Source organism: Setaria viridis, chromosome 6 (assembly GCF_005286985.2).
Source record: "Setaria viridis chromosome 6, Setaria_viridis_v4.0, whole genome shotgun sequence".
Taxonomy (NCBI): Eukaryota; Viridiplantae; Streptophyta; class Magnoliopsida; order Poales; family Poaceae; genus Setaria; species Setaria viridis.
This window is the reverse complement of record NC_048268.2, coordinates 30095604-30114034: the sequence shown is the minus strand read 5'-3', so window position 1 is coordinate 30114034 and position 18431 is coordinate 30095604. Positions and strand designations below refer to the sequence as shown.

General features: G+C 47.6%; 1 protein-coding gene across 1 annotated transcript; it reads left to right on the top strand.

Annotated features, from left to right (window-relative positions):
* Nucleotides 1-8424: 8424 nt before the first annotated feature.
* Nucleotides 8425-11109, top strand: LOC117859814 (probable serine/threonine-protein kinase PBL8). Its single transcript, XM_034742995.2, has 3 exons — nt 8425-9196; nt 9346-9482; nt 10138-11109. Exons 1-3 carry the CDS (start codon nt 8599-8601, stop codon nt 10855-10857), a joined length of 1455 nt encoding a protein of 484 aa, XP_034598886.1. The 5' UTR covers nt 8425-8598; the 3' UTR covers nt 10858-11109.
* The last annotated feature ends 7322 nt before the right edge of the window (nt 11110-18431 follow it).

The following is an 18431-nucleotide window of genomic DNA, read 5'->3' as shown; positions in this document are numbered from 1 at the left end:
CCAAATAGGTGGGGACTAGGTACCAAAAATATTTATTCTTTTAATTAAATTCCTCGGATCAATGGTCATAAAAAAATTAAAGAAAAAGTACATAGAAGTAACCCGTAGTACTTAACAATTATTGAAACAAAGCTCTTAAGAAAATATCGAAGCACATCCGAAGTGGACAGGCAGACTAAGCGCAAGTACTTTCCCTGTCCCTCAAGATTGCATCGGTGGCATGTCGTAATTTTCTGATACAGTCATCTGAGTGAGCTCTCCAGTCTCCACCCTGAACGAAATACTATTGTCGGGGGAATATCAGCTGTTGGCCGTTTGGCGTTTGCCACTCATACTCTGAAGAATCCAGCTGAAGCTTCCTCCAAAAATGATTCCGGGCCAGCAGCACCGTGCGCGCGCATGTGCAGATCGCCGCAGCTGCCTCCGATGATCTGCATGCAGTTCAACCTGCCAGGTTATGGGCACGTGCGGGTAGTTGCTGCGATGCTGCTGCCCGCCACCTGTCCCCGTGCTCATGGGATCATCAGGATTCAGACAAAGACAACGGATTCTGTCTGGCAGATGAGTGAGCGCGGATGCTGCTCCGTTCTTGCCTTCACAAGCGAGTAGTGCAGAATGCAGATGCTTGCTCTCCTGCTGCTCTGTGTCTGTGTGAGTTGCTATCTGAACATAGCAAATTGTCCACACACACAATGCCACAATTGAAAAAAAAATGCATTAGACGTTGTTTGCACAGCTAGCTGACTTCTGCCTCCAGCTTCGAAAAAGATCACAAGTAAACAAGCAACAGGTTGATGTTTTCAACCTCCAAGCAGAAAACCAGTCTATTGTCACCACGGCTTTACGGTGATCTCATCAGGCATCCAGGTTTGGTTTCACCTAACCGATGATCATCCGAACCACCTCTCCGCAGGTTTTCAACAGCGTACGTCCCTTCACACGGGAAAACCACGGCCGCGTACGCTCCAGCTCCAAGGAAACCGCGGACCCTGCAAAAGCAAGCAGCGTGAGGGCGATTAAACTAAGAACGCAAGGATTCTGTTTGGGCGATTTGGTCTTACTGTTCTGGCAAGCTGCTGGTTTAAAACTTGTAATTTGATACGTCGACTTTTGCTTCGTGCTACTGCTTGGTCTAGGCGTCAATTTTCTTTTAGTTAGGGCGTGTATGTAGTTGGTGACCAAATCACTACTAAAGTGCTGTTCGGATCACAAAGACATTGGAACGGACAGAGCATTCCTTCGGAGCTCCAAATGTCTCGTTCTAGTTTTGTTTAATGTTCGCATGACGAATTTCTTGTAGTGGAAATGGATGAGATCACCCATGCATAACTGAATTTGGAGGGAAAACTTACCCTGTTTTTTCTTTCAGGAAATGTTAGTCTCTTCTTGTTTGTTGGAAATATTTTGCTGAAAAGTTTTTGCATTACCTGATTTCCATTGTGTTATATGTCCTGAATTCGGATTTGTGTCGTGACCAAGAACGGTGTTTGCTATCTCATCCCTCGCGAAAGCATGATGTACTGCAGTTGCCACAGGGTCTTATAATTTTCAATAGATGCAGAGTTTCTGAATTTATAAGTTCCGGAGTACTCTCCCATGTCCAGATGTCCTTGTAACAAAATTCTAACGGAATCTCCTTGTTGTCAGCTCACCATGTCATCGAGTAAGTTAATCAACTTTTGCCGGAGACTTGAGAGACAAGGAAGAGTTGCCTAACCTGGGTCAGATAGAATGATGCGTGCCGCATCATTTCATCAACCTGAATCGGAAAACTTCTCGTAGAACCTGATGGACGGATCGAGAATCATACAGGTTTGATTACATGTCAGCGATGACATAATTAAGAAACCTAGGAAGATCATATCATTTTGTTACATGTCAGCAATGACATATAAGAAACCTAGGAAAATATAGAACAATTTGGGGATTTGTACTTCGATTGCCTCAGCTCTCGACTCTTTTTCCTTTACTTGACAAGGTAGGACTTACTAGTACGTTATGAAAGCATGATGCATTCCTTCCAAAGGAAAAAATAAAAAAATGCATCATGCGTGTAATTCCCTGCCTCTCTCTCAACTGTAGTTTATTTAAGCTAGTGTATGACAGTATGAGTATAATCTGCAAGTAATAGCACGCGAAGTATCTCTATAGTGCGGTGCGTGATTATGCAAAATAATCAACTATACACTAAAAATGTAGTTATCAGTATGTGTACTACTACTAACGGTGGACTCCATAAATTCTGCAAAAAATGGGGAACATCTGACTGCATGCTATATAATTCTGAAGTATCCTGGTTTGATTCCAGCTTCAACATCAAATGATTTTCCAATTTCCTCTTCAAAAGTACAATTATGTTAGATATTTGCAGGTTTTGTCCTCTAATATAATCAGCCACATGTCTTATATCCGAGGCTCTGAACTGGCCAAGCTTGTGGACAACTCCTAGCCTATTATCTTGGGTTCTCGAAACAACTGTAGCTGTTTCAGTTTCAGTCCTTAGTCCTTACCACTCCCTTTCAAACTGATGAATTTTCTTCACAGCCACGGAATTTGGAACCACCTAACCATGAATTTTGAAGGCCTAAATTCGTTTTTCGTGGCCCAGCATTTTTCTGTAGTTACTTCCATCGTCCAGATTGCAAGATATTTCTACAACTTGATGTGATGTACTCATGTACAACGATAATGACGCTGTACGTCTAATAGCACCTACTCCTGAAAATGAAAGGAATTGTTGTGATTAGCATCGCTTCTTGGCTTCCTGCCAAAGCGAAATTATTGTACTCTCACTACTGTTCAGATAGTTATTGATCGTCTTCAATCCATGAAAAAGATATTTGCGGCAACATGAGTTTTGCTACATTGATCAGAAAAGGTTGACAATGATGTATGCATGAATAATGTCGAATGGAGCATATGAGTTGTTACTACCAGTAGAATAATGCAGAGTAAACAAAAAAGATATCTGAGTTTCATGTACTTTAGGTGAGTAGAAGCTAAACCATGACGACATACCAGCTAGCGTTTCTATGGGACAAATTACTAGCGTTTCTGTGTATGCAGGTCATTTTTACTAGCGTTTCTGGAAATGATCTGCAGGTTGCAGTCAAGGACAAATTCAAAGTTTAGAAAGCAAAGGTGTGGGAATGATAACATATGGGAAGTCTAAAGTATGCCTCAACTAATGGTGATTTTATCTTTTTTTTTTTGAACATCTCATGTCATTGTGGGATTAGTTAACCCGATGTTGCTAATATATACTTTGACCTTGTGGAATTGTTCATCCAACTAACCCCCTACGCACATTCAAACATAAAAGAAGTATAAAAAGGGTAAGAACTTTCCTAAAGCCATTTGAATTCATATTCTTGCTACCAGATGGCCTCGTTCCATGTCAATGTACAAGGTCAATCAAAATTTGATAACGTGTTTTTGAGTTTACATTACTTTCCTCATGAAACATAAAACAATCCTTGCACTTGAAAAAGTCAAATACAAAGAGATTACAGCAGTAAAAGCCTAGTTGGAACTTGGAATTAAGTAATTAACTGCATGGCACATGAAAAACCTGAACAAAAAGAAAAAAACAAATACTAGATGCCATGCTAGTTATAGGAAAAATAAACAAGAGATGCACCATGAATGGTTCGTCATAGCCCATAAGGTATAAGGGAAGATGGAAATACCAAAATTGCCTCGAAATTTCAGTGAATTTGATATATATAGTGAATGGACAAGGGAAGAGAGAAATACCAGAGCTGCCTTGAAAATTCAGTGAATTTGATATAGTGAACGGACAGGATATATACTTTCCAGTCAGATATTTCAGCGCCATTCGTGCCAGCCGAGAGCCACTGTACCATATGAAATTTTCCACAGGACTCCAGCCCTGCAAAGCTTCCTCACTTGGCTGCCTTGTCTACCCGGCTCTCCACTTTGCTGGCGTCGCTTTCAGGTTTGGTGATTACCGCACGAATCTCCGAGCCCGTGAACTCCAAAACTTCCAAACTGGCAATGTCGATCGTGCATGAACAGTGACTGCCTGATGGAATGTCCAGTAAGGCATTGTTTTTGGCCGCGTCTCGCGTCAGTGAGTAAAGTCAGTCAGCAGCGACGATGAGACGAATAAGATTTTTCTAGCTTCTGTCAAAATTCCAATCACCACGACTGTGATTGTCAGTATAAACTTCCAAGGCAGCAACTGCTCTCCAGCAACGTACGAGCTGAAATGGTGCCCATCGATTTGCGAAAAATATCTCAGATTACGAAATATTCAATCCCACTTTGGAAGAACGATCACGGATCGATCGAGCACGCTGGTCAAGCAACGCAACGCACCTTGAAATTTTCCAAACGACGCCATCCATAGCATGGACCATGGAGGGCGTGTGCACAGGCACAGCTGGCGCGTGGACCTCTGCCGTTCGGAAGACCACGAGTTGGATTTATCTGACAACATGCAGACGACGAAGCTGTGGCAGTTGAAAGGAAAGGCACTGGCTGAGAAGGTCCCAAATCAAATCTCGGTCAAGTGCAATTGGAGAGCGGAGAGTAGCGGCCCCGCCACCCCAATCATATGCACATTTACACCCTTCACGGTCGTCCCATCAAATTTTTATTTTCCACGTTTTTTTAGGTTCTGCATATTTAATTTCAGTATTTTCGCTATCGCTAGCTCGAAATATATAAAGTGGCTACTGCTTTTTTTAATACAGATATACGTTAACGCTTGCTGGCACGTACACACTCACTTGTCAGTCTCAACGAAGAGTTTCATAGAGTTTCTTAAGCAATAAATTTCATGCTACATCAACAATTTTAATAACTTGGTAGGATCATTATGAGAAAAAAGAATAGGAAGTTTTATCATATAAGACCATTCTCAATGGCAGTTTCATGGATAATAAATAAGATGCCATGTAGACAATTGTGATAGTATGGCACCCTATTTATAAGGTGAGAGAAGAAATTGGTTTCATGAGGATGAAACCATGTGTACATAGCTTCCAAAATGCTTGTGTCTTGCATGTAACTTTGGAAACAATAAAAGATGAAATAATGCATTGTGTGATGAATTTCATCTACGAACTGAATGCACTTTTGTTTATGTGGCACTCTTGCTTATGAACTAAATATTTTTTCTATTATTATTCGTCAAGAGTTGCTTGCACGCGTGTAGGTGCATGTATGTGAGCTTTGATTCAAATTTTTTTTCGAAACGGAACGTCGTTCCAGTGGCATGCATACCAGTACTCCTGCAAAACGGGTATAAGGGTGTGTTTGGATCCTCAGGCTAAAGTTTAACCCTTGTCATATCGAATGTTCGGCTGATAATTAGAAGGATTAACATGAGCTAATTATAAAACTAATTGTAGAAGTCCTGAGCTAATTCACGAGACGAATCTATTAAGCCTAATTAATCCATCATTAGCAAATGGTTATTGTAGCACCACATTATCAAATCATGGACTAATTAGGCTTAATAGATTCGTCTCACGAATTAGCCTCTATCTGTGTAATTAGTTTTATAATTAGCTTATATTTAATACTCTTAATTAGTATTAAACATCTAATGTAACATGGAGTACTTTAAACCCAGCATCAAACAGGGCCTAAATTGGCCGTGATCGGGCCACTTGGCATGGCACGGCGTGCGTACTGCTGCCGGGCAGGAAAACGAGGTCGCGGACTCGCGGTCACCGAAGCACAGCCCCCCATTCCGGCACGTTTTTTCGCGGGGCGCCGAGCCGCGAACCCCACGAGGCGCGGACGCGGCGGATGCGGTTGCGTGCTCGCCTGCGCGGGCGGGCGTCGGGGTCAGGCGGTGGCGCGGCGTCTCTTTCCCGCTCTCGAGCCCCGGGGCCAGGTGGCGATCGGCGCGGGTCCGCCGTCCGCGTGATCCCCCATCCATCATCCATGATTGCCCGTTAGGTTGCGATGAATCCTGCGTGCGTGCGGGCGCGCAGGTGCGGGGCACGAGAAGATGCGCGGCGCGTTCCTGGCGTCCCGGCCGGCTGGCGTGGCCGGCTGCTGGTCGCCTTCGGGCATCTTGAAGTTTGTTCAGGATTGTCAGAGCAAAATTTCAGTCGTGGAGGGGCTGCCAATTTGCAAAACATGGATACACGCACAGTTTAATTTTTTTCCCACAAAAAAAAAGGGTTAGCAATGGTTGACTGTACATCTAGGTAGGGCAGATACATCCAGAGGACAGCATGGCACAGACCCACTTGTTCGATAATGTTTAGGTACTGCTACAAGACTTAGTAAGCTAATGTAGTAATTAAACATTTTTCTCAGTTTGCAGGTAGTCAGAGATAACAAAAACCTTGAGCTAGGCACATTGCTTATTTGCCCTCCACTGTTCCTCTTAAATCTTTCTGAAGGGCAATGGTTTCCCCAGGTCCTGATTCCTGAACCAAAGCAAGAGAAAGGGTAAGATGTCAACTCGCAAGACGGCAAGAGGGATACGTTTCTGCTACGATGCACTAGTACTCGCAAGAGAGCTCGCACATCACCAGTCAGACCGTCGGAGCGTTCGTTTCGTCACTGCTGTTTCGTTTCTTGCCCCCTAAGAACGAGCTCAGTTGCTTCCTTTCTCTTCCAACTGGCCGTGATGCGCAGATGTTGCTGGTAGTAAAATAATCCTCCATTCTTCCGGTGCATGAACACGACGGCACGGATCGGGGGACGGGATGAACGAAGAGAATAATCCGAGCCCCGGAACATTCTTTATCGGAATGGGGTTGGAATAATCCTGATCCCCAGAAGGGGCCAGGACATTCTTTATCGGCGACTGTGCGAGCTGTCTGTGCCCCAACCCCAACTCCAACTGGCCAAGTCTACCAGGGGAAGGGAAAGAAAACTAACGATTTCAGAGGCAGGCGAATACTACTAAACTGTAACGATAAACACGACAGGTAGGCTGGATCCCGGCTAGCCAACAGATAATCTGGAGGTCCTGATTCTGTGCCAGAGCTCCCAGACGTGCTCCACGAACCGCCATGATTGGAGTGCCAGTGCAACGGAAGACAAGGTGCCGCGGCATGTCCTCCTCTCCTCGCACCTTGTACTGTAGTAGAATCCCAGCCCAGATCGTGTCCGCACTGCACAGGGCCGGCCGGGCGGTTCAGACTTGAGACCAACCAGACTGTTCATCAGGGCGTTCGTGCAACCCCTGCCGCCTGGCGCCTGCCTGGCCGGAGAACATTACTGTATTCCTCTCTCCTTTTTTTTTGGGGGGAACGTAATGTGTGGTTCGTGATGCGTGAGAGAGGATGGAAGGATCGTGATGCGTGCAGGTCGGAATCTGATGCCGTTGCTGGCAGCTCGATCCGCCGGCTTCCGGTAGCCGCTAGATCAGTCATTACCTGCTTTGCATCTGTAGCTTCGCTAGCTTCTACAACCTAGTATATCCTGCCGAAACAAAGGACTAGTCGTCGTCGCATTCCGGACCATCCCGAACCGAAACAAGAGAAAGAGAAAGGAGGTGTTTGGATCTTCACTTCACACTAAAATTCACATCACATCAAATATTCGGAAGCTAATTAAAAGAACTAAATATAAACTAATTATAAAACTAATTACACAGATGGAGGCTAATTCGCGAGACGAATCTATTAAGTCTAATTAATCCATCATTAACACATATTTACTGTAGCATCACATTATCAAATCATGGACTAATTAGGCTTAATAGATTCGTCTCGCAAATTAGCCTCCATCCGTGCAATTGGTTTTATAATTAGTCTATATTTAATACTCCTAATTAGTATCTAAACATTCGATGTGATAGAAATTTTAGGAGCTCCTAAACAAACACGCACCCCTAAAGAGTAGCTTACTCGAATGTGAAAATACTACCCGGGGAAATCTCTAACGTCATGTTCTGGGCATTACCGGATCGATCGGTGAATTCCCCGCACGGAACACGCGCGGTTTCGTTGTAAGGAAGCAAGGCTCGTGTCAACCGTCAGGTAGCGACCGCGCATTCACACGCACCTCTGTTCGCGTACTCACCGCGTCCTGCTCATCGGCGTCACGTAACGCCGGGGGAAAAAAAAACACGTGACGCTCGCCGGTCAGCGTCGCGGAATCGTGGGAGCGGGTCGAAGTCGAACCCACCCACTCACCCCGGGGCGCTCCCAAGCCGGCGGGACGAGGCGTCCGTCCGCGGCAGAGTCGAGGTTTTCACCCGTGTCCAAAAGCAGGGGAGGCCGAGTGCCCAACCACTCCGCTGGCGTTTCTGCCCAGGGTTCTGACGTCCGTGCGGGTGCCGCGGTTTCGCGGCTGCCCGCTTCGACAGGGTCAAGGCAAGGCACGGCAGGGTTGCGCGCGCCCCGTTCCGTTAGGACGCCGCACGGTTGGACGACCACCTCCCTCCAGCTGCCCTGTCCGATCCCCTGCCGCTATATATACGCCCACTACCCGCCCTGTGCTCCCTCAACTCACCGCCGCCGATCTCTCCCTCCAATCCTCCTCCATCCAAGTCCAAGCACAACGATCTCTTCGCCGCAAGCAAGCAAGCAGGCACTCGCATTCGCCTCCGATCAGTTCTTGGGGCTTGTCGAAGCAAAAACCTTGGCGTCAACAACAACGATGGCCGCGCAGCCGTGGAGATCGCTGCTCTGCTGCGTGAGCGGCGGCGGCGCGGCGGCGGGCGAGGAGGACGCGCAGTCACCGCCTCCGCGGCGGAGCCGGAGCGCGCGCAAGGAGAGGGACGACAACCGGGAGCGGCGGCAGCTGCTACCGGCGTCCTCCTCGTCATCCGTGTCCCGGGTGTCGCTGTCGGGCCTCGACTCGTCCGGCCCGCTCACGCCGGAGGACCTCTCGGTGACGCTCTCCGTCTCGGGGTCCGACCTGCACGCCTTCACCCGCGCGGAGCTGCGCGCCGCCACGGCGGGGTTCGCGCGCGCCAACTACCTCGGCTGCGGCGGGTTCGGCCCGGTCTACAGGGGCCGCCTCGGCGCCGGCCTCCGCCCCGGGCTCGACGCCGAGCGGGAGGTCGCCGTCAAGTACCTCGACCCCGACTGCGGCACGCAGGGGCACAGGGAGTGGCTCGCCGAGGTCTTCTTCCTCGGCCAGCTCCGCCACGGCAACCTCGTGAAGCTCGTCGGGTACTGCTACGAGGACGAGCACCGGATGCTCGTCTACGAGTACATGGCCAACGGCAGCCTCGAGAAGCACCTCTTCAAAAGTGAGTTACTTTACCTGCTCGTGAAGTTAATGAAGTTACTAATACGCAGAGTAATTAGTTAGCCAGATAATCATTGGCATTTAGTGGTTGTTGAGGATATATACTGCTCGATCGACTTGAAGCTGACCCGAAGCGTCGCCGTCGTGCAGGTCTCGACGGATCCATGCCGTGGATGAGGAGGATGGAGATCGCCGTCGGCGCGGCCAAGGGCCTTGCCTTCCTCCACGACGCCGACACGCCGGTGATCTACCGCGACTTCAAGGCGTCCAACATCCTGCTTGACGAGGTGAGCGATCCACATCCCCACTTGAAATTTTCCACGTACTCCTTTCGTTGCGCTTGAGCCGCTGGAGTCATCAAGTCGTGGTTAGGAAAAGCACGGTCATTTCTGACGCATACGTTAGCTCTTGCGTCGTTGTAGAAAAGGATGGTGACGACACCAGCCGTGTAGCTGCTGAACATTCAGCCTGAATACAAAATAAGGAGAAATTAGAAATTTCACAACGAGATTCCGAAAGCTCAGTAGAAATCCACTTTTCGAGATTTGACTCCGAATCGCCCATAGGAGATGGATGTCAAAGTCGTCTGCCACGTACTACGCGCTTCAAAATTGTTGGCTTTTTCAGCTCGTTTAGAAGCCCAGCCCCGACATGATTGCAACTTGGAAGGTTCTTGGATGCCCAATTCTATCAATCCCAGCTCATGCAGTCGCACCTAAATAATGGGCTACACACCTACCCATAAAGAATTCGCACCTGTCTCATCCGTACCTCATCTTAGTATTTTTCTTAGCATCAAAGCATCAGTAGCTTAACAACTTGATGCCGGTCGACAGTGACAGTCTGATGGAGGCGTTGTCTCGCCAGTTCCCTGAATGTATCTCACTGTAATTGTCACGCATGATCTTTTGCCTGACTCAATCTGGTTCTTTGGATTTTCAGGACTACACCACCAAGCTGTCCGACTTTGGGCTCGCGAAGGATGGGCCTCAGGGCGACGCGACCCATGTCACGACACGTGTCATGGGGACGAACGGGTACGCGGCGCCCGAGTACATCATGACGGGACACTTGACCGCTAAGAGCGATGTGTACAGCTTTGGAGTAGTACTTCTAGAGCTGTTGACGGGTCGTCGGTCCGTCGATCGTGCTCGTCGCCCGAGGGAGCAGAGCCTGGTTGATTGGGCCAGGCCCTACCTCAAGAAGTCCGACAAGCTTTATCGGGTCATGGACCCAGCCATGGAATGCCAGTACTCGTGCAAAGGGGCCGAACGGGCCGCTATGGTGGCTTACAAGTGCCTGAGCCAAAACCCAAAGTCCAGGCCCACCATGAGGGAGGTGGTCCAAGCCCTCGAGCCCATATTGAAAATGGACGATTACCTTCAGATTGGCCCGTTTGTGTTCACGGTCATAGTGGAGGACGTCAACGAGAAGTACGAGGGCAAAGGCGAGATGGCTGATGGTGAGACGGTTAACATGAGGATCGAGACGACGGTGGAGGAGAAGCGCCAGAGCCATCAGGACCGGCACCGGCAGAAGTTCCCGAACTCGGCGGTCCACGCCGACGTGGTGCTGCACCGGGATGGTGAACTCGGGACGCACATCAGCGCGCTTCGGCGGCACCGGAGGACGTCGAGCTACGTCAAGGAGAGAGGAGCTTAGGTCCTGATGGTTGTTAATTAGCGTGGCGGATATTAGGAAAGAAGCAGCAGAGGGGAAGACTGATTGTACATAATTAAGCTAGATCGTAGAGGGGTGTGACACAACAAGCCACACAGAAAAGACCATGCCGCATTGGTTTGGTTGCCAAATTTTTTGGTTCAATTCTTTTGTTCGTGATAGTGATGCTTGGTGTAATTGCCCATAGTGTCATGGTTACAATCCAATATTAAGTCTAGTCCTTGCCTTGACTAATGTTCTCAGTTCTCGCCTCAATTGCAACGTAAAATAAAATCTTTTTTTTTAATTGTTGTAAAACCAAAGGCTGAAAGAACCAACGCCCTCCTGAGAAGAAGACCGCAAGTGTGCGGGAGAGAGAGGAGAGAGAAGAAGGCCGCAAGTGTGCGGGAGAAAGATCAAAGCCCAAAAGGGTCGAGAAATGCTAGCCCAGCCTATGAACAAAGAAGACCGAGAGGTCCAATCCTTCCAACCCGCCCGCCATCTCCGCCGCAAAAATCCTCCATCTCTGCGGCTGCGCCGCCGGGTGCAACGCCCGGTTGTGACCGCTGCGCTGCTGGGGGATCAGGTCGATTGCAAGCTCCTCAACCCGTCCCTTGCAGCGCTACGACGACGTCCGGGATGGCCTGCCTTTTCCGCGGGACCGCTGCTTCAGCCTTCAGCTGGACCGGCGCGCGCGGCATCTTCCAGTCTAGAGAAATTTCTACTCTCCTTTTCTGTGTACTGAAATCCATCCTGTATAAAGAAAGTTCTGCCTTCCTGCTCAACGGATTGAGTGCGAGTCAAGTCCTGCAGAATCATCGATGAGATGAAAAAGATTCACGTCGCACACCAAACCCTCGACATGTACTGGTACTGCCGTTTTTTTCTCACCTAGAGTCATTGAGTCACTGCATACCTTATTCTATGATGACTTTTCCATGGGAAGAGAAAGAGGAACTGGCATATGAAGCTGACAGTCCCTGCTAGCAGTGTGCTGAACAGGTTGGAAGTTGGAACTATGGGCAGGAGTCACTACGGGAAACACTAAAGTCGCCGAGTGTAATTTGTTCGCCGAGTGCATTATTGCGGGCACTCGGCGAAGGCCACGTTTGCCGAGTGTATTCCTTATAACACTCGGCAAACATAATACACTCGGCGAAAACACCATTTGCCGAGTGCTAAAAAAAACACTCGGCAAACTCACAGGAGACACTCGGCAAACAAAATCCACTCGGCAAACTCTTGAGCACGTGACCTGCACGTGCGGCGTCCGTTGAAGCCTGTGACGGACGTTAGCTGTTTGCCGAGTGTCGACGGGGGACACTCGGCAAAGCTCAGGGTTTGCCGAGTGCTAGGCCGGGCACTCGGCAAACCTCCATGTTTGCCGAGTGTCTACATGGGGCACTCGGCAAACATGAAGGTTTGCCAAGTGTTTTTTGACACACTCGGCAAAACTAAAATTTTTTTCCCTCCTCCACCCTCCAAACTTTTTATACTCCACATGTATGACATTTGGCACTGCATGGTAGAAGGTATTGACCTGTTTGCTATATTTAATCAATTAATTTCATTTAGAGTAATTTGTTGATTTAAGTCAAATTTGAACTGTGGAATAATGGAATAATATGAGTGGAAAAATCATATTCATGTTAGTGAGTCCAAATTGAGGTCTCACACGGAAAATGAAAAGAAATTTCGAACATTTTGTTAAGGAAACACGACTCCAAACGTGTGGTCAAATGATTTTTTAATTCTCAAAAATACAAACGAAGTTTGAAAATCACGAGATTTTCCAAGATGCTATGATTTCATATGCAGAGGCTGTGGTAAAAAATTGAGAAGGTTTCGCACAAATTTTGACATATGATGCTTAGAATTCGAAGCATCTCCGGAGAGGATTCGTAGAAGTTGGAAGGATCCGGTAAGATTTTGAGTCGAATCGATACTCTAATTTGTCATTGAGTTCAAATTTATTTTTATAGGCCATAGAGAACATAGATTGGTTCATGTCAAATTTTGGGAATTTTTCGGATCCGTTTGAGAATTTTTATTTATTAATTGCAAGTATATGAATTTAATAGATATAAATTGAATATGAGCTATAAATCCATGAAATAATGGAATAATATTACTTAAAAAAATGAAATACGCAATGTTTAGTGAATTTGATTAGGTTTTTGCAAACTTTACATACTTTTAATTACTAAAAGTACTTTGCACATGCAATATGGGTACTTATTTGCCGAGTGTCGCAGTAAGGCACTCGGCAAAGACTTTGTTTGCCGAGTGTCATCCCGCGGGCACTCGGCAAAGCTTGCTGCGGGTCCACGTGTCATTGTCGGTTAGAAATCCAGGGGAAAAAAATCCTTTGCCGAGTGACCCTGATCTAGCACTCGGCAAAGGTTGAAAACTCCAAAAAAAATTAAAAAATACCTTTGCCGAGTGCTAGATCGGGGGCACTCGGCAAAGACTGGAATTTAATCCGGCGCTAAGTCCCGTACGCGCACACAACCGCACACGCACAGGCACACGCACACACACCGCACGCGCCATAGCCGGACCCGCGCCGCCCCCGGCCGCCCGCCCCGCGCCGGCTCCCCAGCCGCCCGACGCTGCCCCGGCCCGTGCCGCGCCGGCCCCCGGCCGGCCACGACCCCCGACCGGCCCCCTGCCAGCCCCCGGCCGCCCACGGTCGGCCCCCGGTCGGCCCCGACCCCCGACCGGCCCCTGGCTAGCCCCCGGCCGTCCCCGGATCGATCCCGACCCTCGACCGGCCCCGACGCGCCGCCCCCGGTCCCAGCACTAAGGTGAGTTGATTAAACTGAATATTATCTGCAATATTATCATGCTTGAAATATTGTCATGCATTAGGTATCATTGCTTGTTGTGGAGTCGGCCATCGTGCCGTTGTGTTGTTGTAGATGTGATTGTCGGCCATTGAGCCGTTTTATTTGATGCAGGTGTAGGAAACCTCCCCGTGCAGGGGAGGTGCTGTCGAAATTTTAACTTGACAGGAGTATTTTTTTTTCAGGAGAGCGTACGTTACCGTCCTCGAGTCGTCACTTTGCAGGATAGCAAGGTGAGGCATCCTACACCTTTCTTTCCGTATAATGTTCGTATATCATGTAACCTAGTTAGGCGTCTCCCGTTCGAAGGAGATACGGTTGGAAATATACAGATCTTTGCATATCTATAACCGTATCTGTTTCAAATTATCCACATTTTTTGGACAGCCCGAGGATGTGTAGGTGGGTTTAGTATCCATGGTCTATTCCGGTCCGAGATAGAGTTTAGGCAGCACCTCCCTGTTGTTCTCCAGATACACAATCTCCTATCAAGGACGTGTATTTGAAGAACAGCGGGGAGGTGCTGCCAAAATTTTATCTCGGGTCGGAGTAGACCATGGATACTAAACCCACCTACACATCCTCGGGTGGGATTAGGACCTATCTTTACCTAATAAACAATATAGGAACGTGTATATGCAATGTGAATTTTGTATTACTCGCTTATATGCTAGAGGATGGAGGATCGTTAGTGGATGTACACGGGTCGCACTAGTCAGAATACGTTGACCAATGAATGGATTGACAAGACGGATGCTTTCTTGGAACGAGCGTTTGCAAGTGTCAAAGGAGCTCGATCGACTTGGTATCCGTGTAGCAAATGTGGAAACATGCGTCGGCAAACCAAGCTAGACATGGGCAAACATCTGGTGAAGAACGGATTTACGTCAGACTACACCAGGTGGATCTACCATGGTGAATCTGACCGTGGGAGAGAGGAGGTCTTGAGACAACGCATCGAGGAATTTGATGATGATGTCGGGATGGGAGACATGTTAAATGACTATCATGAAGCACACTTCAAAGAAGCACATAGGGAGGAGGAACCAGAGGCTACCGCTAAGGCTTATTACGAAATGTTGTCTGCGGCACAGCAACCCCTTCACGGCCATACCAAGGTTTCTCAACTAGATGCCATTGCACGCCTAATGGCTGTGAAGTCTCAGTTTAGTTTGAGTCGAGACGCGTTTGATATTATGTTGACAGTTTTTGGAAGCCTGCTCCCGGTTGGTCACATCTTGCCAAAGAGCATGTATGAGGCACAGAAAATCCTTCGTGCACTTAAGATGCCATACGAGCATATACATGCTTGCCCGAAGGGATGCATCTTATTTAGGAAAGAGTATGCGGAAGCAAAATACTGTGTGAAGTGCGAATCGTCTAGGTTTCTGGAGGTAGACTGTGGTGACGGTCAGAAAAAGCAGCTCGCAATTCCTGTGAAGGTTCTACGGTATCTTCCTTTCATACCGAGGATTCAACGGCTTTTCATGACTGAAGAATCCGTGAAACAGATGACATGGCACAAAAACGGCCGTTGATATAATCCTGAGAAGCTAGTACACCCATCCGATGCTGAAGCCTGGAAAAACTTTGATGCGATTTATCCTGCAAAAGCTCTAGAGGCCTGTAACGTACGCGTTGCGTTGGCAACAGATGGGTTCAATCCTTATGGAATGGCAGCCACCCCGTACACCTGTTGGCCTATTTTCGTTATCGCCCTGAATCTCCCCCCTGGCGTCCTCTTTCAACGACATAATATATTCTTGTCATTGATAATTCCAGAGCATCCGGGGAATAATATGAGTGTGTACATGGAGCATCTGATTGATGATTTGCTCCGTGCTCGAGAGAATGGGGTATGGACATATGACCGATCCACAAAGACAAACTTCAAGATGCATGTTTGGTACCAGTACTCCCCGCATGACTTGCCGGCATATGGGATTTTCTGTGGATGGTGTGTTCACGGGAAGTTCCCATGCCCAGTATGTAAAGCATCTTTGAAGTTCATTTGGTTGTCGAAAGGTGGCAAATATTCTTCATTCGACAAACATCGACAATTCCTCCCTCCTGACCATCCATTCAGACAAGACATTAAGAACTTTACCAAAGATGTTGTAGTTACAGACCCCGCACCGCCGATGATGACAGGGGCCGCAGTTCGTGCTCAGTTAGACACTCTCGAGGTCAATAATGAAGAAGGTGGTTTTTTGGGATATGGCGAGCAACATGCTTGGACGCAGAAGTCGTGCTTGTGGAATCTTCCCTATTTTGATGACCTTCTTATTCCACATAACATTGATGTAATGCACACGGAAAAAAATATCACCGAGGCAATTTTTGGTACAATCATGGACATTCCTGACAAGACAAAGGATAACGTTAAGGCTAGAGTGGATCAAGCGACGTTGTGCAACAGACCACAGCTAAACATGGCGCCTCCAAGAGCTGGCAAGTCGTGGAGGAAGCCTAAGGCCGATTTCGTTCTGACGAGGGCCGAAAGGAGGGAGATTCTAGAATGGTTCCAAACGTTAATGTTCCCTGATGGCTATGCAGCGAACTTGAAGAGGGGAGTGAATTAGCAACTATGCGAATCAACGGGCTTAAGAGTCATGATTACCATATATGGCTTGAGCGCCTACTTCCGGTGATGGTTCGAGGCTATGTCCCTGAGCATGTGTGGCAGGTGCTAGCGGAGTTGAGCAATTTCTTCCGCCGGCTTTATGCGAAGGAGTTATCTCGTACTGTGGTTGCAGAAATGGAAACAATGGCGCCTGTGTTGCTCTGTAAGTTGGAGAAGATCTTTCCTCCTGGCTTCTTCAATCCAATGCAGCATATGATTCTACACCTTCCGTATAAAGCACGAATGGGGGGGCCTGTGCAGGGTCGTTGGTGCTATTCAATTGAGAGATGTCAAATGGTTCTTCGAACTAAATGTAAGAATAAGTGCAAAATTGAAGCATCCATTGCAGAGGCATACATTCTGGAGGAGGTGTCAAACTTCACATCAAAATACTACGCTGACAACCTTCCTAGCGTGCATAATTCACCTCCTCATTACAATGCCAGCGAAGATGAATTGAGCCTTAGCATTTTCCGAGGGCAACTCGGAAGTGCAAGTGGTGCGACCCGCAAGACCTTGAACCATGAAGAGTGGCGCTCTATCATGCTGTATGTGTTGACCAACCTATCTGAGGTGGAGCCGTACATGATGTAAGTTCTCAACAAACTTGTTTCGAAGTAGTCACCATTCTCTTGCCTAAACGTATATTTCTCGTTGCTACAGGCAATTTCATCGTCAATTCTGGCGTAAATCAAGGCAACCGTACCCGCACGAAGCTGAGGCTCTTTTCAAAGAGGGTGCGGGAAATGGAATGCCCGATTTCATTTCTTGGTTCAAACAGAAGGTACAATCCAATACATTCGGACATTCTCGTACATACGATTAGTATAACGAACCGCCCTGTTTGAACTTGCAGGGCTGAACCGATGCGTCTATGAATGTCGAGTTGAGACAGGTTGCCGATGGCTATGACTATAGGGTCAGGTCGTTTGCCGGTTATGACGTCAACGGATATCGTTTTCACACAACAAGGCACGAGCAGAGTCGGCCCAATCGAAGAACCACAAATACCGGAGTTTTCACGCCAGGCTCTGATGGGGTCGAGTACTACGGAAGAATTGAAGAAATATACGAACTAACTTTTCATGGGTGCAAACCTCTTAATCCAGTTATATTCAAATGCTATTGGTTTGATCCATCTGTCATGAGACGGGCCCCTAATCTTGGGCTAGTCAAAATTCGACAGTCATCCATGTTACCAGGAGACGATGTCTATATTGTGGCTCAATAGGCCACGCAAGTTTATTATTTGTCATATCCGTGCCAAACTGACAGCCGTCTTAAGGGTTGGGATGTTGTGTACAAGGTATCGCCACACGGTAAACTACCTGTACCAAACAATGAAGATTACAATATAGACCCCAACACGTACGAAGGAGAGTTATTCCAAGAATATGGGCTCGAAGGGAGTTTTGTGATAGATTTAACCGAAGCGATCGGAATGGAAGTAGACAACGAAAGGGTTGCTGCAGAGGACGGTGGAGACGAGGTTCAGAATGTGAAGGACTTAGAATTACTTCAACGATTACAATTAGCTAATGACAGTGATGACGACATTCCTCCTTCGGAGCACGGGCTTGACTATATCGACACGCGTGATAGTGATGATTAGACTTATGATCCAGCTAATCCTAATCATGATGATTATTTCTAATACATGTATGAGTCGTACTAATTTAGTTATAATTTATTTATAATTTGCATATCTTTGTAATTATGTTTTGTTTACCTATGCTGACTGGTTTACACTAGTCATTGAGCAATGGTGGGCGGTATGAGGAAACTCACGTCGATTTGCGAGAGACTGGCCACGTCAGGGACTGGTTCAGGGTCAGGGTCACGTTCAGGGATCCTTGGCCTTTTGTGCAGGGTTCACTTCCCTGGCTTGGTGGTGTACGCCGGACAGCAGCAGCCGGCCTACACGTCGGACCACTGCGTCGCCGCCCCCGACGTCCCTGATCGTCAACAGAGATGATTCCCCAAAATAGCGGAGCGGGTCAAGGCCGAGCTGTGGGTAAGTACTCCTCGCACTAAATTGCTCAATACATCACCTACGTTCGACATTCTTGAAATAATAACTGTATACGCGTCTACATGCAGGATTTCTA